Source organism: Vicia villosa, linkage group LG7, assembly GCF_029867415.1.
Source record: "Vicia villosa cultivar HV-30 ecotype Madison, WI linkage group LG7, Vvil1.0, whole genome shotgun sequence".
NCBI classification, from domain to species: Eukaryota; Viridiplantae; Streptophyta; class Magnoliopsida; order Fabales; family Fabaceae; genus Vicia; species Vicia villosa.
Window position 1 is genome coordinate 129522791 of NC_081186.1, and position 27016 is coordinate 129549806.

At 33.2% G+C, this 27016-nt stretch overlaps 1 protein-coding gene across 1 annotated transcript; it reads right to left on the reverse strand.

Annotated features, from left to right (window-relative positions):
- Positions 1–879: 879 nt before the first annotated feature.
- On the reverse strand, positions 880–2029 carry LOC131616806 (MLP-like protein 28). The gene is made up of 2 exons (XM_058888255.1): positions 1784–2029; positions 880–1359 (listed from the first exon to the last, which is right to left on the reverse strand). Exons 1-2 carry the CDS (start codon positions 1968–1970, stop codon positions 1088–1090), a joined length of 459 nt encoding a protein of 152 aa, XP_058744238.1. The 5' UTR covers positions 1971–2029; the 3' UTR covers positions 880–1087.
- Positions 2030–27016: the final 24987 nt, after the last annotated feature.

The window sequence follows — 27016 nt, forward strand, 5'->3', positions numbered from 1 at the left end:
CTCATTTATCAAACAATGTTCCCGTTGTATCCATTTAGAACTACTTATGGAGCAATATTTTCTACTTATAGAAGGGAACAATTTAACATGAACTTGTCTCTTTCGTGTACTAAGAACCGAGTTTACTCTTTAATCAAATCCTTTTATTGTCACTTATAAAAGGTGCTTCAAACCTTAAAGTAGCAAACCTATTTTTAAGAAATTAATTACTTAACTTAGTAAAAAAGTGATTTTAACCTGGAAACAAAACGTGAAGTCCACGCCCGCGGCCTTTGAAAATTGAGAAGATCGTGGGATCGTGGCAGTTTTAGGGTCAGTTAAGCTCGGCGCCCGCGGCCCCTTATTCAGCGCCTGCGGACATCATATTTTTCACGGTTGTAGATCTCTGCGTTAGCTTTCCAAAGCTTCGAACGGGGCGTCATTCTTATTTACGGTTCAGGAGTTATGGTCAAAACAGTCGAACAACGTATCTTGTGTAAATTGCTCCATTTCTTTCATTTCTTTTGTCTGTTTTGCTTCGTTTTTTGCACATGCCTCTAAAATGACTAAGTACCTGGAAATAAACTAAATACCAACATAATAGTATTATGCAAATGCAATTCAAGACAACTAAAAAACATGTATTAATTAAATCAAATAAACGATGTATTTGCGTGTCATCAGCTATCTTTACCTTTTGTTTATCCCGTACAATTTTATAATCTACGTTTCTATATAATTAATTTTATGTGCATGTGTTATATAAAAGAAGTCCTATTTTTTTAATAAGTATTTAAAAACATATAAAATATATAAATAACTTGTAAATGTTAATCAAAATTAGACAACTAAACATCATAACAAAACAAAAAAAGTGGACAAACATTTGGACGCTAGTACTAATAACAAAACAAAGAAATATCCATTTATTGATTTGCATCACATAATTTAAGTAACACTCTTCAACCGATCACACATAGAAACGAAAACAAAAAGCCAATATGCATATGCAACCACAATATTACAAACGTCACACTTATTAATTATAAAGATGAACCCTTAAGCCAACACCATCCATTAACTCATTCCACCTTATTTCTTACTTTCTTTATGACTTGGAAAGATGAGCATCAATATCTCTAATGCATTTGTTAAGGTACTCCATCCATCCATTTGGAGGCTCAATATCCTCGTTTACTTTCTCATATTCAAGAGTACATCTAACAACCGCAGTACCATCAGCTTTATCAGTTACTTCAAGGATGAGCTTAAAGATCTTATAGTTCTTATCAATGTTTCCACCAAAAACCTTCCAAGTGATTTTTTTGTTCTGTTCATCAACTTCTTCAATACTCTCGTGACATGTCTGTACCTCACCATCTATTGTGATATCAAGAAAAATAAAAAATAAAGGTTAAATATAAAAAACCCTCAGTAATATGGGCGAAATTTGTTTCTTATTGTAAATATATATTTTTTCAAATACGCTCTTAAAATATAAAAATAATATATATTTTGTTTTTAAATGTAAAGTTTACTCTTGTAATATTTTTTTGTTTGATTTCTCTTCAAATTTGGTATTTAAATTGCACGCTTAGAAGGTAACCAAAACAAAAAAAATATTATAGAAAAAACTAAAAGAAAATTTACAATAAATAAAGCGAATTTCGCCTGTATTACAGAATGAAAACTAATATTAACCCAAAAAATAATTACACATAAGAATTATAGAAAACAACTCTTCTAATGATATTTTCAACACATATATAAACAAGATGATTTGGTGAATTAGAAACACAGTTACCTATGACAATTGTCCAGTGTTTAACCGAATCAGTGTGATGCCAGTCTTCACCTTCATGCAGTTTGGTATGATGAATTCTTTCACAAACGTTTTGTGCTTCGTGAAGTTTGGTTGTGAATAGTTTGAAGAACTTTTCAGCGGGTGTTATGATACCAAGTTCAGTACTAAGCTTACCAGCTAGAACCATTTTTGGAAAAATAAAACTAAGAGATGAAAGAGAAGAAATAAAGGATGATGTGAGAAAAGTATATGCAACCCCATGCCTTAAATAGAAGAAATTGGTCCATTGTATACCTCTTTCCGCACCTAAAATTATACAATTGATGTTTTCTTATTCCTAACTATATTAAGTGTAATATCAATGGAGATTCAAGAAAATAATATTAATCTTTTTATCTCTTTCAAACTGAATTGCACATATTTTTAACTTAAAGTTAATATAATAGGGATCATTCGTGTATTTCTGAATGTGAATATTGTTCGTGAATTAAATTAAAAAGTAATTTATACACAACTTTGTAAAGAAAAAATCATCGGGAGATAAATTAGTGTTTTTTTGTTTATTATTCTGTCTGTCTTAAAATAATTGTCACATTTAAAAAAAATTTGTCCAAAAATACTTGTCATTTTAGATTATCAACACAATTTTATATTTAATCTTCCAATTATACTCTCTAATAAATACTTTTAATTTATTGTTTTCTCAAAATTAATGTTAATTTTAATACATCAATAGTTAATCAGGATAATCTAGTAAAATTTTATTCTCTTTTATTTATTATTGTTTTCTAATCTGTGTGAAATAACCAAATGTGACAAATAATATGGATCGGAGGGAGTATAATATATATTCTGTTTTACTTCTTGTGTTTTAGAAATTTTTTTGAGAGATTATTGAAACGTATCCAATTATCTTTTACTCTGACTATTTGATGAGTTAGGTATTTTATCTTACCCTCCGTTAATTTTTCTTTTTTAAATTAAATAAAATTATTGAATAAAATAAAAGAAAATAGATAACATTATTGATTAAACAAAAATAGAAGCAACGAATTAAAATATGCAGCACGTGGTAGATGCATGTTATCAATGTCATGTCATCTGGGACCCGTTTGTTTTGGCTTTTTTTAAAAATAATTTTTATAGTGTTACCAAATTTTGTGAAATTTTTTTTTGCAAAGAAACTTTTTATAAAAGCTTCTAATGAAAATTTTGTTTGAATAGTTATTCTTAAAATGTGATTTTAGGTATTTCATCTATTTATGGGAAAAAAAATTGGATATCAAAATTTCAAAAAATCACTTAATTTTGAAGCTATTTCAAATAGATTTTCATAAAAATCATTTTTGAAATACAACTTTTTGAAAAAATTATGATTTTGACTAAGTTTTGGTCTTCAATTCTGTATTTTTATGTTATTGGATGTCAAATTAAGTGTTTCATTTTAAAAAAAACGAATATAAAAAAACTTGTAATATTTTGAAAAATGGTTTTAGAAAATCTATTTTTAAAAATACAAAGAAAAAATCCATTTTTTTAAAGCTGAAACAAACTGGCCCCTAATCTAACTCCGGCTACATCATTAATTATATTATTTTATTTTATATTTCTTTTACTTATTTAAGTGGTCATTTCAATTTTCAATTTTCTTTTGTTTTTAATATTATATATATATATATATATATATATATATATATATATATATATATAAATCCAGTCTATTAAAATCAACAAAATCAAATTTTAATGGTCGTGATTCATTGTTCTCATTTCTCATAATAACCGAGTGTTCTCACTTAAGTCGTCCCCTATATATATATATATATATATATATATATATATATATATATATATATATATATATATATATATATATATATATATATATATATATATATATATATATACATATATATATATATATATATGTGTGTGTGTGTGTGTGTGTGTGTATATCTCATCAACACTAAATCTTACTTGTCTAAAATTATTAATCTAAAGGTTAAGATTTATCGCTTAAAAACTAACACATGCATTTTTTTTTAGAAATTTATTTTATCAATTGAATTAATAATAAAGGGGTAGAATTTTGTGTCAAATTTAATTTTTTTCTTCAATAAATAATGGTATTAATCCCAAAAAAGATACACACAAACAAGTTACCTCTTTACACAAGAGAGGTAAAATGTTCAAAATATGAAAGTTACAAGATATAGAAGAAACGTTAACTAAACGGAACAGTTTTCAAGAAGCTAATACAATAATGCTATGGCAATCATCAAAGTTGAAGATGCTTCCTCTAAAAAGGATTGCATGCACCGCGTTTTATTGTTTCCAAAGGAAATGGGAAAAAGAGCGAAATAAAACCTACAAAAGTTTTTAAATTCAAAACTAGTAAACTTATCAGAGATCTATGATCCGGGGGTTGTGTCATACCCTAATTTTGACCCCCTGAGATGTCACACCTCCAAACTTTTCATCAAGTTAAAACAAATGCTCAGAGCAGTCATTTATTACCCTGATACTTAGTCGAGGGTGCTCAGGAACAAAAGAGCTCAGGCAAAGGATTAAAAAATAGATGGATTAGTCTCCAATACAATCATAGGACTCAAAAACTTCATTTTTATTCACCAATGATTGATTAGACACCCATCACCTGGACTCAGGTTTGCTTACTTCACCAGTCTAGGGTTTTGAGCCCATCAAGGACTAAAATCAGGGATCACATTTGGGAAACCCTAGAAAGCCCCAGGGCATCACTCAAAGGCTTCAATCATCTTCAATGAGTTCATATGACAATATCCATAAGGCATTACACATCAATTCAAGGTCTATAGTCATCAATTCCATCTGGTCGACAATTAGGGTTTTTGACCCAATTCACCAAGATAGTTAACTTTTAATCAGACATGAATCCAAAACTCAAAGCATGACTCAAGAGCTTCTATTACCTCAATATAATCCATTCACATCATTCATTTGAGGAGGAGAGTTTGATTCATCACAAAAGTCCAAGATTTCACTTCATTTGGAAAAAGTCAACTATACAAGATCACCTTTGACTTTTAGGATTTTTGGCCAAAACATGACTTTTTAAGATCAATATCATCAATATATGATTATTAAAGTCATTTGGCAAAAGAAATTCAAGAAAATTCACCATGGAGCAAAAAGTCAGGAATTAGGGTTTTTAAGGGTATTTTGGGAACTCAAAATTTTGCTTACACACTCAAAAATATCCCAAAATGAAAGTTGTAGATCTTGAAAAATAAAACAACATCTTACAAGACAACTTTTTTAAAGGAATCAATCATTTAAGAGATTTGTGAATTTTGAAGTTTTAGGTCATAAAAACTTAGAAAAATTCTAAGTGTTTTTAACCTAGTTTTCTTCCAACTTTAGGCCCATTTTTCACAAATTTCCCAAATGATTCTGAAGAAACCCCAAACTAATAAATTGAAGTAGATGTTTAGGGCATTCCAAATTATGCTCAACCTTCTCCAAATTCATTTTGTGCTAGGAGTTATGCTTGTTCAAAGTTGGCCTCATGAAGTAAAATTATAGGTCATGTACAATTTGGAACTTTGCAATTTTGTGCATATGGCTTCACTAATGGATGCTACACGACCCATAACATATCTGCAAGCATACCATGCATTCATTTTCACCATGGCATAAGAATTGAAGAAGATTCCCAAAAGCAAGAACATGTGATTATGTAATCATTACTTTTGAGAATTTATGGTAAGTAATGATTCATCAATTGGAATCTTCTCCAAAGCCAATAGAGAGCCTCTACATATCATAAATGTTCCCTAAGATCAGATAGAATCAATGGATAGGGAGCTAACTCGGTTTGGCCATCATTGCATTTTGGAGATTCTTTGAATTTCTTCATGGCCAAGAAACCAAAACTCTCTCATTAAGCAAGCTCACTCCCTCAATCTGTACATAACTCTTTGCCTATAAATACAAGTGCCATCCTTCATATTAAACACACCAAAGCAACTCCAATTCTTGCTTTCTCTTTCTCTTCCTCATGCTTATGGTTTTTCAAAGTTCTTTGGCAAGAAGAATCGATTTATTCAAACCAGAGCTCTTCTTTGAGAAGTAAGCATTCTAACATCTCTAAGGGGTTCATTAGAGGTGATCCAAGCACCTGGATCACTTCTGTAAGTGGAGTAACACCATAGTCACTCTCACTTTGGAGCTTAAGCAATCGGAGGTCTGTAGAAGAATTCAGAAGGTGTCAAACCAATTCAAGCACATCAACATGTTCCTAGAGGTGTAGTGAAGCTATTCAGATGCCTGCAGCACATCTGTAATTACAAATTCACCAACCTCCATGTTCACTTAAAGCTCAATTTGAAGGAGTCGGTTGGACGAATCTGAGGGGTTCAAGTCATAATAAGTATTCAGTTAGAATCACTGAGCCCCCAAGAAGCTTTTAGGATCACTCACACAAGCCCAGGTGTTCCTCATCATCCTCACGACCTCCATTTTCAGAGGTATTTTTTCAAACTCTAACCTACTTATTCAAGTACTCTTTCTCATATATCTCGATACCAGTTTGTTTAGCATCATCAAAGGATTAAAAACCCTCTATCATCATTCATTTATTCATCGTATCCATCATTTAATTTTAAAATTAGGTTTTATGTGTTCTTCGTGTTTTCTGGAAAATTAGATAGTTATAGTTAATATAAATAAATTTTAGTTGTATATCTGTATTCGTGAGGAAATTTAGAGCAAAATTCATGTTTACATCATCTGATTTAGTTGAGAAACGAGAGAGTTAGAATTTCAAAAATCATGGATGCTTGAGGTTGAAGATGACAATGGTGGTGGCGCGCAAAATTCAAATTCAGGGCTAAAGTTTATTTTATTTTGAATGGTGGTTGTTTTATAAACGACTACATCGTTATAGCCCAGTGGTAAAGAGAGTGTGTGTGTTGCGTGTGTCCAAGGTCTGGGGTTCGAATCCCCCTCGCCCCAGACCTTTTGATTTTATTTCTTTTTTTGTTCTATGCGTTTGAATAACACATGTATTGCAATGGAGTCACTCCTTTGACATCAAGCGCGCGTTGGCCCAGTGGTGTTGTTTTGAGTAGTTGATTACAAGGGCGTGGGTTCAAACCATGGTGAGACCAAAACCTTTTTTTATCACTATTTTCTTTAATTTTCTTCACAATTTCAACCAATTAACTCACCTATCAAATTAAATCATTTCTTCTTCATTTTTCACATACTTTTCATTTAATATATCTATTTTATGAATAACCCAAAAAATCACAAAAATATTATTTATTTTATATATATTTTTTTAGGTTTAAAATAACATATTTTTTAAGTATTTTAAAATACTTTAAATATAGTTTTCTATTGATTTTCAAAACCTAATCTCTTGTAAATATTTTTGTGATAAAACCCTAATCATGTAGGTCTTAATTAGGTATAGACTTTGTCTAAACCCTAATTAAGTTGACTTTTTGTCAGTTTTCAAAATTGTTTTCAAACCTAAATTAAACAGACGATCCAGGTTTTCAGACAACAAAACCTTGTATCATTTCTAATCTTTTTCAACTGTTTTCATAATAGTCAACCAGTACTATAAAATACTGGGCCTCTATTAGAGTGTAAGACCCAACACCTTCTTTCTTTTCATAGTTTGTTTTCAAAAACTGTATTTACAAAATCTCCTTTCTGTTTTCAAAACATTCTTCTGGTATTTGAAGGGCATTATTCCCGGTAAAACTCTTCAGATACCTATGTGACCTTTGTCCATCTTCACTTCTTCTGTTTTCAAAAACCTTTTTACTGTTTATTATAAATATTCAACTATTATCAATAAAACAACAAAAAATTGCTGGTAAGGCTTTGTACATACATCTTCAAAGGCTTCCACTCCATCCAGGTTAGGCTTTATAACTTTCAAATTTACAGTCTTTATTTAAATTACTGTCAAATATATAACTGTTTATATATTAGAACTACGTTTGAGTGTAAACCTTAGGACAGTTAAACTATATATATTATAGGAATATGGCCTAGGATTGAGAATGTCTTCCAGGTGAAGGCTCTTTCCTAATTAGAGATCTTTAGTTCAAACCCTCAAGATGAATTATTCCCGGTGAAACATCTTGAAAAAAGCCTTAGAACAAAAATAGGACACATCCACCCAAGAGGAATTATTCCCGATGATACCTCTTACCCATTTGCTTAAAGCCAAAATAAGTTCAAAACCACATAGCTTTCTCTTGTGCTACAACAAGGACCCTCGATGACCCTCGATTAGCCTCCTCTTGGGCTTTGTACAAGGACCCACAGGCTTCTTAAAAGCATTTCTAGCTTCCTCTTGAGCTTGTATACAAGGACCCATCAGGTTTCTTATAAACATAGGAACAGGTGTTTAGTTACCTTTTAGCCTATCCTGGTGAGTTTCTTCCACTTTAAACCAGAGTTTAAACAAGCTAAGATTGTCACAATCTCATATTGAGTACATCATTTGGAATGAGAGACATGGACAGTCTCTGTCACCCTTATCTTCATTAATTTCCTTAGCAGAGTCTAGGATCCATAGTTACCTATCCTCAGTCAGTGTCAGCCTTAATCATGGGCTTTAAACAAGAAGTCTCAATTAGATAATATTTCTGTTATCATTCAAAATCCCTAGAAAGGGTTAGCTTCCAAAAATCAGTCTTTTAATAGATAATTTCACCAGCTGAGTAAAAATCCCTGGAAAGGGTTAGCCTCCAAAAAATCAGTCTTTTAATAGATAAATCCTCCAACAGAGTAAAACTCCCCATAGAGTCAGCCTCAACCTTGGACCTCATACAAGGCATGAAATAATTACTTCCCTAGTTAAGAGTCAGCCACAACCTTGGACTTCATACAAGGCACAAAATAGAGTCTCCCTAAGTAGAGTCAGCCACAATTCTGGGCTTTGTACAGAACACCAAATAAAATCCATCAAATAAATACTCTCCAGCTAGAGTCAGCCTCAATTCTGGGCTTTGTACAGAACACAAAAACTCTTTAGTTTAAATCCAACCCCAGTGGAGTTATCTCCCAGAGTCAATAAATCAATCAAAAGCCTCAAGCTTGGGCCTCATGCAAGCCAGCTAAAAAATAAAATCTTTCAAACAATAGATAGACATAGCTCATCTTCATAGGTAGGTATTTCTCCTATCTCACCACAAACAAACAATCATTTCAAACAATCATTACAGACAAACAATCATTTCAAACAAACAATCATTTCAAACATTCTCCCATTTAGGACTCGTGAAAGGCATTGCTCTGGCACACAACCCAGACTTGTACAACTTTCCCTAATTTGGTTGAGAATCTTTCATTCAAGAGGCATGTTGGCTGTCATACTTGATCAACCAAGTAGGCTCCCCCTCTTGATGAAACATTTTTTTAGCTTTTCTATCACTTTAAAAATGTTTGTGGTGGAATAGTAGAAATACCTCTGTGTAAAGATGATTTCATGTCTCTTTACTGTAAACAGAGATTTAATTTAAAGCTTCAACCTTGAGCTTCAAGCAAGGCACCAAAAAAATCATTAAAATCCCTAATTGGTTCCCCGAACTACATTAAGCTCTGACTTCCACTAGGGATATGTAGGCATGAGGTTCACAAGGAATCTCAGCGAGCTAATAAAATACCAAAAGTAGTCAGTCTGTTTGTTTTCTTTTCAATTCAATTCTCTCTCCTAACACAAAGGAGAAACTTTCCCAATAACAAGCAACAAACACAAACACATAGACACAGATAAGGTTCCCGTAGAGTACTACGTATATGTAGGGTGCTTAAACTCTTCCCTATGTATAACCGACCTCCCGGACTCCAGAATTTCTAGTCTAGGTGAATTCCACACTTAGCAAACTCCTAGGGTTTATTTGAGATCTTTTTCCCCTTTCCTACTCGTAGGATAATTAAAAAGTTCGTGTGATATCGTAGGAAGAACTGAAACAAAATTCATCCCGCCCCTGGCGCATTCTCCTTCCAAATTTCGCATGAAGGGTCTAGCGTGCCGTCCTCCCAAGTGAAACGGGGAGGTAAAAAAAAGACACCACAGGTTGCTTATGCAAGGGGAAGGTATTAACACCCCTCACATCTACGGTACTCCGTAGGAACCTATTTTAAATATATTATTATTCTTGTTATTGTTATTATAAAATTTCTTATGTGGTTTTTGTTTAAATAGAGTGGGAAGATGGAAGAAGAAGATTTTAAAAGTGAGCTCGATAAGATATCACATCTTAGACCTACATACCCTTTTAACAATATGGAAGTCAGAGCTTTTGTAGTTCCTGTTGAATGCAGTATAGGGCAAGCAACAAACAAGATTTGGAAATATTGATCCGGGAATTATCGTCCTCAGAGATGGAGAGATGCCATTCAATAGTTTCTATGGTTTCGAGCTTTGGATTGAATGAGAAAAAAATAAACAAAGATATAAACAGGAAAAGAATAAACACATTCTTAGAAGAGAAATAACTTATCAGGAATGCAAATATATTCACTCTTCACAAACATACACTTACCAACCCGTTATACTCAACCTACAATACTCATCTATGTTATCACGTATCTCTCACATAAGCGTCCATCTCTGGAGCACAAACGAGATCATCTCACAACTAAGGTTATCTCTAACGCGAAGTCACGAGAACATCCGTATTCTCGCGTCGGCGATATCTCGCGTGCCGCTCAAACACGAAAGCATTAAGTACAGATACAATCGGTGAATGCTAGCTCTAAATCTATCTCTAGAGTTCAGAACCAACAGATTATCATCCTAGATAAGGATTCAAGAAGTTTATCTCTAAAGCACCCCAAATCCCCAGCATAGAGCAAAAATCCAGGATAACATCAACACAGATTTGTAAAGCAAGTTAAACATAACATTATAATCGGTAAATATACATAAGATTCAAGTAAATATACAAACAAAACCCAACCAAAGAGAAATACACAAAGAAGAAGAGAAATGAACCGAAGATCTCCCGGTTTGTCAGCTCCGTTCGACGCTCAATCCACCCCCGATCATCCTTATGCAACCTCCGAAGTTGTTTTCTAAGCTAATTTTGATCCAAGAATGAAGTTGATGGTGTTGGGACTCAAAAATACCCAACCCATGACCTAAAAATGGGATTTTGGCCCCTTTTAACGAGCTGCTGTCTTAGCAGGTCCGCTTAGCGGACCCCCTCCGCTCAGCGGACTCAAAATTGCTTCCAGACGCTGATTTGCTCCGCTGGAGCTCCGCTCAGCGGACCCCCTCCGCTTAGCGGAGTCTGCTAAAAATCAGATTTTGTTTTCGCCATAACTCGAGAACCGTAACTCCGAATTGCGCCCGGTTCGAAGCGTTGGAAAGCTTATTCAATGCTCTATCCAATAATGAATGAATGGAAACCAAAATGATGATTTTGGTCATCCTTATTTTGAGTATTTGGAAGTCCGCTTGACGGTGGCTAAGCGAGCTTTCACCAAAATTGCGAAATCGAAGCCGTGCCTTTGACACTTTATTCCTCAAGGCTCCAATAAGCATGAATACCTATAAAAACAAAGGAAAAACTATCAAATGGTATAAAAGTATATGAAAATACAACTATTCACAAAGTATACGTATTTATACACAAAACGGGGAATTATTCAAGCGGTATTAACAAAAGTATCGATAAGTGCCACTATTTACATACACAAAATAAGTACATTTTGGCACTTATCAAACTCTCCCCAACTTGAAACTTTGTTTGTCCTCAAACAATGTCAAATAAATCAAAGAATTGAAAGTAATAAACCAAAGAATTGTGAATCAACAAGTTTAGAAAAACCAAAAACAAATGTATGGCTCAATATAAAAACGTATAAACAAAGTAAATACTTACCACTATACTACAACGACAACATATAAATGAAACTAATCCTAAGTACAAAAATCATGCAAAACATTCTAAACCAATACATGCTATCTCATGAATCACACCTAGCAAAATTTCATCAATGGATGAAGAACACACAAAGGTGAAGGACTTTTAACACTCATCCAACAATCTTGCAAACAAAAGATTAAATTATGCATTCATCCAAAAATCACATTGAAGATACAAAAGCAAGAATCACAAGGACTTTTCAAGGTTGTAATGTGGCTTGGTTAACAAACAAGCGATATATCCTAAGGCTAATCGAAACAAAAACTTGCCTAAACCTAAGGGAGTGATCAATCCACCAAAGATTCAAACAACAAAACCTCGATTAAACTTCTTCCATAACCACAAGTTTCTCAAACCAATCACAATACTTATTAGCACATTTATTCACTTCTCTTTTCCTTTTCTTTTTTCAAAACTTTTTCACTTTTTTTTTTCTTTTCTTTTCACATTTTTATTCTTTTTCTTTCTTTTCAACCTCATAGCAACAACCAAATAAGTACACAACCATTTCTCTCCCCAACTTGAATTCAACTACATCATCATGTGAATACTCCCTACTTTCTAAGGCAAGGTAAAAGTTCATACCAAAAATCGTGGTTGAGGTTCAAGAAAACAAAGAATCAATCATCCATGCAAAAATGAGAACTAAACACTCAAAGATAAGCATTTAGCAAAAACAACATGGACATTGATAAAAAGGCTCAAAAGGTTTAACAAATGATCACACACTCACAAGGTGAATTGACTATTTGGTTTTGGTGGTTGTGCTCAAAATGAAACAAAATGCCTTGATCCTTTTCATGCTTTCATAAAATCAACATAAACAAAAGATTAAGCATAATAAAATCCAGTTAAAACAACGATTGTGGCATCCAACATATGTAAACAATGGAAAGCTTCCTCAAATTTATGGTTTGGGAACTAAAGTGATTCAATCAACAAGCAAGTAATGCAAAAGAATGAATGGTATGGTAATTGTACAAATGAAAAGTTTCCTAAACATGTTATGCTATAGAAAGCGATAAATGAGTACCTTGAATGATACAACTTCAAAAACAATATCCTACCATACATCAGCAGGTTGAAACACAAGCTTTGGAAAATCACCTCAAAAATCTTCGAATCACCGACAAAATTCGAGTACAAACAACCAATAAAAGAATTAGAAAAATAAAACTAGTATCTACTATTAAGTAGCCTTGGTGAAAGTGGGAAAAATGAGTGAACCAAGTGGAATTGGAACCTGCTAGTGCAAAGCAAGAAAACAAAATTCTGCTATATATGCTCGCTTAGCGAGCTCTGCTCCGCTTAGCGGACACAGCAGAACACAGAAAAATCAGAACTGCACCAGCTATTCTAATCACTCACCACTTCACCTAAATACCTTATAAATAGAAATATAAACAATATTCACAATCGTTGGCGTGCCTCTCAACAAGTGCTTGTTTTACGTCGTTAGCTCGACGCCTTTATTGTTTTGGTGTTTGGAAAGTAGACTCCTCTCGTCATGCCATGGTGACGTCTCACCGCACAAGCCTAAAGAAAGTGTCCTAACCAACCACTCAACAAACGTTACGAGTACAAATATATACAATGATCAAACGAACATAAAGGAAAACACAAGTATACAAATATGTACATGAACAAACACATATATACAAACATGAAACACATATAACTATTAACATACACAAAGAGAAAGTTGGTGAATGTTGGATTCACAAGTTGAAAAGTGAAGATTTGTTATTAAAGAGCTCATCCGAAATCAACATGCTTCACCAACATTCACCAATAAAAGTATACTTATATGTAACATATACAAGAAACTATATGGTGAACATAAACAAGTAAACATGTACAAGTAAATATATACACTTGAAACTATACAATATATACGTTATATACAAAGCTCAAAACCACGAAAACTATTGCGATGCAATCCACAACCATCCCCGGCAACGGCGCCATTTTGTTGAATGCAGTATAGGGCAAGCAACAAACAAGATTTGGAAATATTGATCCGGGAATTATCGTCCTCAGAGATGGAGAGATGCCATTCAATAGTTTCTATGGTTTCGAGCTTTGGATTGAATGAGAAAAAAATAAACAAAGATATAAACAGGAAAAGAATAAACACATTCTTAGAAGAGAAATAACTTATCAGGAATGCAAATATATTCACTCTTCACAAACATACACTTACCAACCCGTTATACTCAACCTACAATACTCATCTATGTTATCACGTATCTCTCACATAAGCGTCCATCTCTGGAGCACAAACGAGATCATCTCACAACTAAGGTTATCTCTAACGCGAAGTCACGAGAACATCCGTATTCTCGCGTCGGCGATATCTCGCGTGCCGCTCAAACACGAAAGCATTAAGTACAGATACAATCGGTGAATGCTAGCTCTAAATCTATCTCTAGAGTTCAGAACCAACAGATTATCATCCTAGATAAGGATTCAAGAAGTTTATCTCTAAAGCACCCCAAATCCCCAGCATAGAGCAAAAATCCAGGATAACATCAACACAGATTTGTAAAGCAAGTTAAACATAACATTATAATCGGTAAATATACATAAGATTCAAGTAAATATACAAACAAAACCCAACCAAAGAGAAATACACAAAGAAGAAGAGAAATGAACCGAAGATCTCCCGGTTTGTCAGCTCCGTTCGACGCTCAATCCACCCCCGATCATCCTTATGCAACCTCCGAAGTTGTTTTCTAAGCTAATTTTGATCCAAGAATGAAGTTGATGGTGTTGGGACTCAAAAATACCCAACCCATGACCTAAAAATGGGATTTTGGCCCCTTTTAACGAGCTGCTGTCTTAGCAGGTCCGCTTAGCGGACCCCCTCCGCTCAGCGGACTCAAAATTGCTTCCAGACGCTGATTTGCTCCGCTGGAGCTCCGCTCAGCGGACCCCCTCCGCTTAGCGGAGTCTGCTAAAAATCAGATTTTGTTTTCGCCATAACTCGAGAACCGTAACTCCGAATTGCGCCCGGTTCGAAGCGTTGGAAAGCTTATTCAATGCTCTATCCAATAATGAATGAATGGAAACCAAAATGATGATTTTGGTCATCCTTATTTTGAGTATTTGGAAGTCCGCTTGACGGTGGCTAAGCGGGCTTTCACCAAAATTGCGAAATCGAAGCCGTGCCTTTGACACTTTATTCCTCAAGGCTCCAATAAGCATGAATACCTATAAAAACAAAGGAAAAACTATCAAATGGTATAAAAGTATATGAAAATACAACTATTCACAAAGTATACGTATTTATACACAAAACGGGGAATTATTCAAGCGGTATTAACAAAAGTATCGATAAGTGCCACTATTTACATACACAAAATAAGTACATTTTGGCACTTATCAGTTCCCCATAAAAGGAAAATAAAAGTCAAGCGGCAAAATCTTTTCGGGTTTAACAATACTCAACGGGTTTTTAAAATATTAAGCTTTAATAATACTTAACAAGTTTTAGAAGGAGCCAAGCTTTAACAATACAAGGCTATGGTTTAATACAAGAGGTTGATTGAGCTTTAACAATACAAAACCAAGGGTTGTTTTAAAAAGGTTGAGCTTTAACAATACAAAACCATTTCAAAACAAGTGGAGGTGCAATTCTTTAACCATAATAAGCACAAAGTAAAAGAGTTGGAAAAGAGAGAGAGTACCTTGACAATTTTAGTCAATATCATTCTCATTCCTTTGGAGTCTAGGCAACATCTTAAGCAATCATTAGGTTAAATTATCTCAAGTGGTGTGTGAGACATATTGTGTGTATCATGGATACAAACAAGATGAATATAAACAAATGTATCAATGTATAAACTCAAGTATAAAAAGTTATGAATAAAAGAGATGACATACCTCAAGATCATATCATGTATGTATGAGTATGATGGATGATGAATGGATAAATATCTCATGCATGTAGGGTTAGTTCAACAATGTATATATATATATATATATATATATATATATATATATATATATATATATATATATATATATATATATATATATATATATATATATATATATATATATATACACACACACACATAACCAAAGTATACATGTACAAGGATATGAATCATCAAGTATATGTACAAGTATATAAACAAAGGATGATCATATCAACAAGTTATATTAACATGGCATTGCATTAGGATCAAGAGATTGAAGATCAAGGATTAGGGTTTTAGGGTTTTAGTTATGTACACCTAAATCTAATCATTTAAGAGTTAAAGAAACAAAGCCCTAGGTGAATCAACTAAGAGAACATGTCATGAACTTCAAAGGAAGCTAGGTTCAATCACACAAATTTAATCAAGACATTTGGTAAAGAAATCTTTTTTAATATTTGATTAAAAGGCTTTTAAAAGGCATAAAAACATTATTTTTTGATTTAATTAGAAATTGATTAAAATAATCACATTTTTGGATTCTTGTAAAAAAACACATTTTTGGATTTTTAAATATACCCACAAAATATATCACATATATAAGGAGTGTGCAAAAAATCAACTCAAGAGGAGTTAGTTTGCTTGTAAACGATTTGCAGCTAATTGAAAATAAAGTCTTAATTTCGTTGTTGAAATTGAGGGGAGACGTACCCACACGCAAGGACGAACGTTTTTGAATCAATTGTTGTTCTAAATTTTAAGTTGAACGATCCAATAGAGGGAAAATATTCATGTTAAAGCACCATTGTTGTTGATCATTGAACGTGTGAACACCAAATGTTTGACAAAAGTGTTCGTTTGATTTCATTCATTGGAAATAATGCATTAGTGATAAGTTCGTTAATTCGACCATAGTTTTGTGTTAATTCATATGTTTCATCCTAATAAATCCAGCAATATATCGTCTGTCCGGCTTTCCAATAGTCGGTTCAGAATAGACAGTGGTCGATTCGAGACCGAATTCTTCCGTAATTTTAAAAACTCTGACTTAACTTTTATTAAATCCTTGTTAAGAGGAGGGGATCTAATCACCCCCTCGATCACTTGCCATACCGTTTAACAATTATTTCTTTTGATTTAGGACTCAAATATTTTTTTTCTTTATATATAATCTCTTTCCACAACTATAAAATTGTAATAACCAGATCGATAAACAATGAAAAATATATATAAATAGTTACTATTATGGGTAATTGAATAAGTTTATGTTTTATTTATTTATTTATTTATAAGTAAACAAAATAAAAATTATTATTAAAACTTCACACAATAATCATAAGAAACTCACATACATAAATGTGAGTTTTTAAATTCAATTTCAAGACTAAATGCCCAATTTAACAATATTAATATTTATCAATTAGTGTTTAAAGACTTTATTGTCAATTTGCCAAATCGACTAGACAACGAAATTGGTAACCATAATAACTAGCTCCTAATCCTAATCTACCACTAGGGAGATAAATAATTCGAAAAGAGAGCTAGGATCCTTAGAGAAAATCTCACAAATAATATAGCAACATACCTTCGCAGTCTCTAATTATAAGTTCATAGCTTTTTAATTATAAGTTTCCTTAAAGTTTTGTTTTAAAATATCTACTGAATTTATTATATACATTTATTATTTTTTTTAAGGAGACCTCTTATCAATGTTACTGACACTATTAATTTATTTTTAAAATAAAAAATTAATATTAAACACATTAATATATAATTAGTATTTTTAATAAGTATAATTTGTTAATTTCTTTAATATATTTATAAAAAGGTTAAAATTGCTGATAAAATATGGATGAGTGACTACTTACTTTAGAATTTATTTATACTCTCTCTCTCTTCTGTTCATTCTGAGAGTATTGCATTTGCAAGATAAATGTTATTTTAATTTTGAGATTAATTAGTATGAAGTCTCGGTGTAAAAATTTTAGATCGGTGCATCACATTTATTCATAGGTGATAATTTATATATGATTAAAAAAGTCGAACACAAATACAATTTTAAAAGTAATGATTAATTTTTATTATTAATTAATTATTATTAAAAATCATTTTTTTATAATAATGATTGAAGAGGACGTTTATTCATTAATATATCATAGCGTGAATAGCATTAGTTGATTAGTGTCAACGCAATCAAGAGAGATATGGTGAAAACGAAGTTTATGTTTATAGAATTTGGAAACACCTGTCTACTGAAATGGCAAGAAATCTCATATTTTTTGGAATTCAAAAACAAGGATTATATATTTTAATAGCACAAATCAAATCATTGAGAGAGAGAACAATATTTATACATATCTATAGTTGACTTTTTTAACACTTCAATAATATTTTATTTTGTAATTGACTCACTGATGCACTATCCAATTATTTATCTTAAATCGTCATTTGACGTAGAGGTGACAAAGCGGACTGTCAGTTCTATTTAGATTCGTTACGTTTAAGTCCATCGAAAAGTAAGACGAGACGAGACGAACCAATTTAGATATATGAACTTAAAAGTCAAACTCGTCTTATTTATTAATAAGTTGGCGGATTGACGAGCTAGCTCGGCAATATCTTTTTTATAATCAACTATCAACTATCTACCCAATACTATTATGTTGACCAATCTTACTAATATACCCTTCCTTCAAATATTTTTTACACTAACAAAAGACTATCTAAGTAATTAACAAAATAAATATTGCTCAATGCCATTTGTGTGCTTCTCATTGGTCACTTTTAAAAACTTTTGTACTTTCATTTCCATTTTGAGCACATTTCGTTTCCCTCCAATTGATAGATACCCAATCCTATGCAAAACAAAGCTTCATCATTTGCACTATGTCAAAGAAGCCAACACTTGTCACTTTATCATTGGCCACATTGCTCATTTGAAAATTATCCCTCTCTTCTTCCTCCTCACTTTCGTTCTCTCTCTCATCTTCTCATCTTCTCTTTTCCCTGAAACCCTAGAATCACAAAAAAACAAACCCTAAACTCCTCTCTCTATTCTAATTCAGATCTAGAAACATGGAAGAAGGATATCATTCCTCTCGCCGTCGCCACCATCGTGTATTCTGTCATCGTCTCATCGTGCCACCACCAATGGTTTTGCCACCGTCATCTCTTCTCGCCACCACCACTGTTTTTGGCGCCGTCATCTCTTCTCTTCGAATGTGTGTCTTCTTGCCGACAAAAGATTTTCTTTTCAGTGTTTTGAAATGTATCAGATTTTCTTTTCATTCTAAATCGAAAGAATGACATGCCACCAAAAGAACTTGATGTTGTCATTTTCCATGGTGCATCAGGTTTAAAGATGACATGCCACCAAAAGAGAAAGATCAATGAAAGACAAATCGTTCATACGGTATGATTCCCATACATTAAGTGGTAATCAAAATGAATGAGTGTGTTATTTTCGAGTTCCACATTTTTCATTTCAACATTTCCTTTCTGCAGGTCTTCTTTAATCAAAGGGTTTCTTCATTCTTCAGCATGTTTTTGTTTGTTGGTTTTACTAGATCCATGTTTCGCTGAGTTTAATTTATTGTTTCCCCTCTCTCACATTTTACGGTCGGTCTCCTATTTTAACTAGAACAAGAATTTACAACATTGTGATAATAAGATCACTAATTGTTATGTCTTTGTACAGTTATGGAAGGCCACACCGAAATCAACTCAAACACCGGTGACAAATATGCGTTTGAGTGGATTCCCGTGATGGTGGAACTGGTTGGAAAGACAACTACCTGCAACATCAAATCCATAAGAAAAACAAGTCCTAAAGAATTTCTAAATCACGCTGCCGAGACAATATTCAGAACAAAAGACAAGTCCAAGACCTGGCTCAAGCACTCAAAGGCAACAACATTATCCTTTATTAGCATCATATAGGTTCTGGTTGTGCTAGCTTTCGGCAGTCCGTTTTAGATTGCCATTTAGTAGCAGTTTGGTGAGTAGTGTGAATAGGAATTAGTTTAAATGTATTTATTTAGTGTAATTATCAATATAGCCCTGTAACCTTTATATATACGAGAAATAATAATGAGAAAAGTATGAAGCCTAGAATTCTAGACATGGTATCAGTAGATTTTCGATCAAACCTGTGAGTTTTAGGTTAATCTTGGCTTTATTCAGCGACACCCCACTGGGTCGCTCTTGAAATCGTCTCGGTAGATCTCGTTTCTCGGTAATTGAAATTATCTCGGTTCTCGGTAATCTCTTCAAAGATTGCGAGTCTAATCTCGGGTGCTTACAATCGTGTTTCTGGTAGTGCTCATAAGTTACAATTTTGTTATTCCTCCTTGATTGCAAATCGTGTTTGCTTTGATCGTGTTATCGTATCGGGGTCGGCAAATATTCTGAATTAGGGTTTTGATTTGGTGTCGGCAAGTATCCTGAATTGGGGTGTTGATTTGGTGTCGGCAATTATTTTCTTCAGTGTTTCGTTGGTGTTTCTTGTTTCACGTTAACAAAATTGTTACGTTAACAAAATTGTTCTTAAGTCATCTATGATATGATGGCTTCCGAAGAAGAGATAGATCATATTTGTGTTCGTTTTACCGGAAAGAATTGTCTTGTTTGGGAATTTCAGTTTCGGATGTATGTCAAAGGGAAAGGACTATAGAGTCACTTGGACGATGTCTCTTTGGCACCGTTAGAGACAACTGACGTAGATGCATGGGAAATAGAAGATGCTCAGGTTATCACTTGGATTCTCGGTACTATTGATCCTCACATGATTAATAATTTGCGATCTTTTTCCACTGCCAAAGAAATGTGGAACTACTTGAAGCGTATCTATAACCTAGACAATGCGGCCAAACGTTTTCTGTTGGAGCTAGACATTGCCAATTACAAACAAGGCAATCTGTCTGTTCAAGAATATTATTATGGTTTTTTGAATTTGTGGACAGAACACTCTGCGATTATACATGTTGAGGTTCCCAAGAGTTCTCTCGCGGATGTCCAAGAGGTCTACAATACTAGTAGGCGAGATCAATTTCTCATGAAGCTTCGTACAGAATTTGAGGTTGTCAGAGGTGTTTTGTTGAATAGGAATCATGTTCCTTCTTTAGATACATGTGTTGGTGAACTTCTCAGAGAGGAACAACGTCTTGCTACTCAAGGATCCATGTCTCATGATGTTGTCATTTCTTAGTCTGCTATGTTTGCATATGCTCCTCAGAGAGGAGGTAAAGGTCGTGATATTCGACATGTCCAATGTTTCTCTTGCAAACAATTTGGACATTTTGCTCAGAGTTGCAGTAAGAAGTTTTGTAATTATTGCAAGCAGCGGGGCCATATTATCTCTGATTGTCCCACCCGTCCTCCACGATCAACACAACGTTTGGTGCAAGCATTTCCTGCTAGTACAAGTTCTGTAGTTGGTCCTTCCATCACCAATCCATCTAATGGTGGTGCTCTCCAACCTGAAATAATCCAACAGATGGTACTTTCCGCTCTTTCAACCTTGGGAATTCAGGGTAAGTCTTTGAATGTTTCCCGCCCGTGGTTTCTTGATTCTGGTGCATCCAATCACATGACAGCCTCTTCTGTATACTTGCACAATTTACATTCTTACCATGGTAATCAGAAAATTCAAATTGCGGATGGTAATGCTCTCTCTATCACTAATGTTGGTGACCTCAACTCTGATTTTCGGGATGTGTTTGTATCACCTGGACTTGCTTCCAATTTATTATCTGTTGGTCAATTGGTTGATAATAATTGTAATGTAAATTTTTCTCGTGATGGTTGCCTTGTGCAGGAACAGGTGTCGGGGAAGGTGGTTGCGAAGGGGCCTAAAGTGGGAAGACTGTTTCCACTTCAATTTATTTCTAGTCATTTATCTCTTGCTTGTAATAATGTCTTGAATTCTTATGAGGATTGGCATAGAAAATTGGGTCATCCTAACTCTGCCGTTTTATCTCATTTATTTAAAAATGTTTGTTGGGAAATAAAAATGTTGTTTCTAATGCCTCTCTTTAATGTTCTATTTGCAAATTAGCTAAAAGTAAAACACTTCCTTTTCCGTCTGATGCTTATCGAGCTTCCTCTTGTTTTGAAATGATTCATAGTGATGTATGGGGTATGTCTCCTGTAGTTTCTCATGCTCGCTATAAATATTTTGTCACATTTATTAATGATTATAGTCGTTTTACTTGGATATATTTTCTTCGGTCTAAATCTGAAGTGCTTTCTATGTTTAAGAAATTTCTGACATATGTTGAAACTCAATTTCATGAAAGTGTTAAAAATTTTCGCTCTGATTCTGGTGGTGAGTACATGTCTCGTGAGTTTCAAGAATTTCTTCAACAAAAAGGCATTTTGTCTCAACGATCTTGTCCCAATACCCCCCAACAAAATGGGATGGCAGAACGCAAGAATCGTCATTTGCTTGATGTGACACGCACTTTACTTCTTCAAGCTTTTGTACCACCCCGATTTTGGGTGGAGGCTCTTTCCACAGCTGTCTTCTTGATCAATCGTCTTCCTTCTACGGTTATTGATCTCGATTCTCCTTTTTTTCGTCTTTTTAAAATTCAGCCTAATTATAATGATTTACATACTTTTGGATGTGTTTGTTTGGAATTAGTTTAAATGTATTTATTTAGTGTAATTACCGATATAGCCCTGTAACCTTTATATATACGAGAAATAATAATGAGAAAAGTATGAAGCCTAGAATTCTTGACAAGTAGGTTTGGTAGTAGTTGTGGTGAGCATATATGTTTATGTGAATTGTTTTAACTAAATGTTTATGATCATGTTATTTTGCCTTCAGATTTCTGGCCATGTCAATAATTATATGATTCGAATCATGTAGCAGTGCCATTAGATGATCATGTACATAGTGAACCTTCCCTTGATGGTATTGAAGAGTTGGTCCATGAATTTAACAAAGGTAACATGATAGTTCTTTCTATCTTTTAAGGGAGTATGTGATGTATGATGATAGTTTTTGAATGTTTCTTATACCAATTAATATGTGTTATTGGATTGTTCAGTCATGGTTTTAGTCTATATTTTAACGTTGCAAGATACTTATATTTGTGGTTTCGTTTGTAGGATAGCTTCATGAGTCTATGCTGGTCTAGAATCGTTTTAACCATGTTATACATGCCTGCAAAGGCCTGTTCCTTCTCAAAAGCCGATATTAGCGGGCTCTGGAAAATTCACTTTCCGCTCCTCCTTTGTCATCACAATGCTCAGCTGTTTCTTTTTAAGTTCTCCATGCAAATTCTCTTTTCAAGTTCTTTGCAAGTTCTCCATACCTTTATTTTTTGTTTAGAAATATTCCAAGATGCAAACTTGTCATTAAATATTCCTACTATAACTTATCATTAAACCTTTGTGAACAGGAAACTGAGAGAAAAATGACATAAACTACAATGTGGCTATCTACTTACTACTATTTCTAATGTTCTTAGTTTCTCGGATTTTGTCTATTGTTGTCGTATAGCATGGTTGAGTTCATATCTTTTCACGTGGTTCGATTAAGCTCTTTGTCAGGTGTGTCATCCCAAAATGATTCACAAACAGTTTCATAAACATGTGCTTCTCAAACAACATATGAAATCTAAACTTTCTTTAAAATGAGAGAAGTCAAAACAATTGGAGAAATTATTATCTTCTAACATGTATGTTCTCTAAGAGTTACACATTATGGTTCTATTTTATTCATTCTTTTCTATCTCCTTCCATTTTAATCCTAATATCATATGCAGGAATCATATGCCGATACCGTTGGAACTACAATATGCGATTTAGAGCTAACAATAGTAGCTGTTACATAAATATCAAGTCCCTAATTTTACATCCATTGATAGTGCAACATGTTACCTTTATTCATTTGTATGGAAGTCTGTTTGTTTCCTGGCTTTCTTTGTACTTTATACATTTGTTTAGGGTCCTTATAACCATATAAATTTATGTGTTAAGTTCCATATTAGGAATAACACTACTTGCCAGTAATGTAGTTGCAGTGAAGCATTGAATAAATTGAAGAATCAAATAAATTAACAGTAATGCACATGCAAAATCTACACATCCATTACACTTTGCACACACTGCTTTCTATGAGTATAACATAATTCAACTTATGTACATTTCATATAATATATAGGGAAATGCTTAATGGTGCAACTCATTTATGAAAGAATACGAAAAACATGGCAGAGCAGTAAAAAGTCTATAACCTTGGCATACATCAACTGCTTACCTTATTTCTTAAAACAACACATAACACATTGTTGTTTCACAGTTTGCATCAATATATGACTGACACGGTTGCCATAAAAGTATATGTATCTCCATTAGATTATATGGGTCTGTCGAGTTTACTATTTTAATCTTAGACACATTTCTCTGAGCCTATGAATTTGGATTTTGCTTCGATTTGAGGCACTGAATAACTATGACTTGCATTTCTTAGTGGTAGATATAAGAGTTGTGGTCACCTTAGTTTTCAGTTATAGAAGTCACAAAATTGTTTCCTGCATGAAGAAGAGAGACCCCTAAGAAGAGAGACCCCTGTTAATTAAGAGCTTTGGTGTTTTATCTATACATTTATTTTTACTTTATCTCATTTTTAAATGAAAAGCTGGAGGTTGCACACATGATATACCTTACACAGACATTTGTTTTTGTCTTTTTAACAGTTTACTACCAAAACACATGCATTTTGTTGTATTTCATACCTCTTATTCATTCTTTTATTTCATTTTGTTTTATTAACCATGCTCTACTAATTTTATTTGATTCACTACGCCAAAAAAGACATATAATAGCGCTTTTTTTATATTTAATAGCACTTTTAAGTGCTATCAAAGCCCCCGCTATTAAAGGCTAACTAGTTATGATAGCGCTTTTTAAGCGCTATTAAAAGCACATTCTTTAATACCACTTATCTTAAAGCGCTATCGTAGCTTATATTACACTAAGGTACATACATGATTATGGGGCATAATTTAATACACCCTCCGGTCACTATTATAAGCAAAAAAAATGGTCTAATTCTTGGTCACTATTATAAGCAAAAATCAATTATTACTAAATCATTTAATGCTGTAATTCCTAAGATACCCCTATATTTCATTTTCCAATACTTCATTAAATTTAATAAAGAGGATATTATAGTAAATTTAATCAATGTTTTCTCCAAAATCTAAAAAGTTAACTACACTTAATTGAATTTCTTAATAATCGTGAAAACCATTTTTTTTGCTTATAAATGTGACCGGAGGGTGTATCACTTTTCTTAAAAGTGCTATCAAAGACCCGCACTTTAATAGCACTTTTCATAAAAGCGCTATCAAAGACCCGCACTTTAATAACACTTTTCAAAAAAGCGCTATCATAGGTCGTACTAGATTTTATAAATTATGAAAACGTGTGTCATTTAACTTATTCATTATGAAAGATCCAAACAACGAAACACGACTCAAATATCAATAATAATTATGAAAAGTATATATATACGAAATACAACAAAGGTGCATATTCACAAGAAGTGCCATTTAGCAACGGATAGAGAGAAAATTGAAAAACAACCAACAAAAAATAATGTAGCTGGAACAAATCAAAAAGCAAAGAAATGCCTAAAAGAAGAAAAAAGGAGGCTTAGAACTGACCGATTTCTTGAAACTGGATCCTGTTTTCTGATAAAATCCGATTCAGTATTAGTTAACAGGTTCTTTTTTTGGTTTTACTGATTACCGACTATTTAGGCCTATTCGAACCAAAACCAAATTCAATCCTCAGTCTAACCAAATTAACCGGTCATGCCAGTCCAACTAACCAATTAATTTGATGTAATCACACCTTTTTATTTCTAATATATTCTTATTTTAAGGTTTGTGTATACTAAATATGTTATGTGGTCTAATCAAGTTTTGACACATAGTATGGAAGCCTATTCAACATGCCACCACCAAATTATCTAAGTACCGTTTTCAATTAATAGTATTAGACTGAGAATTGTGTATTGGGAGAAACCCAATAAGAGTAATAAGAGTCATGTGATGCCAATGCAATAAGAAGATTTGAAATAATAGAGTTTGCGCAAATGTATATTCTGAATTTTGAACTTGACTTGAAAGCAGAAATAACAATGCATATTAAATCTTACAGAGAGACATATGAATAAGCAATACGTCAAGCAACAACTTTCTAAAATAAAAAATTCAAAATTGATTACAGAAAATAAATTTGTATCAAGTAATAAAACAAATAGACTTTATAATAAGATATGTATGATGATTAATACAGCATTACCTTATTTACTTTACTCTCTTCTTGTATTTCACTGAACTCCATTTTCTTTTTGATAATCTAAGACAAGATTTTTAGCAGAAAAAGATGCAACACATCAAGCTGCAACTTCTTGACAAAGATCTCTAAGTAATCTATATAGTATCTCCATTTGTGTAATAAAATATCATATAAGAAACTTGAATTGGAGCAGGTTTCAAAGAAAACATCTCATTTCTGGCAGCCTGTAAAAAACAAATGCAGCATGCACTAAAAAACAACAAAAAGAAGATAGAAAGTATACATATACATATATAATTCACAGGGGAACAATCGTCCATCGTGGATTCATTCCCAGCAATGGTTACTTAATTGTCAGAGAGTTAGTGATAACAAGGAAGCATAATCCAATGCAAGTAATCACATCACAACTCAAAATAAGATCGAAGTGCAAAGAAATAATATCCAAACAAGTATCGGAACATAGAAATGAAAAACGGAGCAGCACCGTGTCAATACAAGCAACGACTCAAAATCTCATTACGTTGAAAGCAACTAAATCCATCACGAACGTCTTGCAAATGCTCGAATATGAACATGTAAGCATCAAACGGTAATTAAAAGCAAATGTACATATATTTGGAACATCCGGGCCGGGCAGCACGATATGTATACATGAAATGACTCGAAAAATCAAATTAAAATCGATCCAACTCGATAGAAATTGTTTCGCAATCAACAATAAAGTACCAACATGCATTAGATGAGAATTGAATCAATATATACATGTTACTAGAAAGTCCAGGCAGCGCTACATCACAAGAGCTTCTAAGACGAGAAATAGTCGTAAGCACATGCTTGATAAGATCTGCATGGGAGGCAGTGCTACTAAAAAGCCCGTCTTTAGAGCAAGTGAAGTTATTTCTGGTGTAACATAATTCTTCAGAGTGAAACTACAACTTCCTCAAGAGCTTATATCAAGTTTAAAACACGTTACATTACAAATATTGAATTTGTTAATAGATATGTGTAGATATATATAACTAATCAAGAAAAGGCCTTACTCCACA

Bases quoted from the DNA above. Each gene is read 5' to 3' on its own strand.
- LOC131616806 (XM_058888255.1), bottom strand. From the start codon at position 1,970: ATGGTTCTAGCTGGTAAGCTTAGTACTGAACTTGGTATCATAACACCC. The intron at 1,360-1,783 runs GTAACTGTGTTT...ATATCACAATAG, and splicing joins ACACTGGACAATTGTCATAG to ATGGTGAGGTACAGACATGT.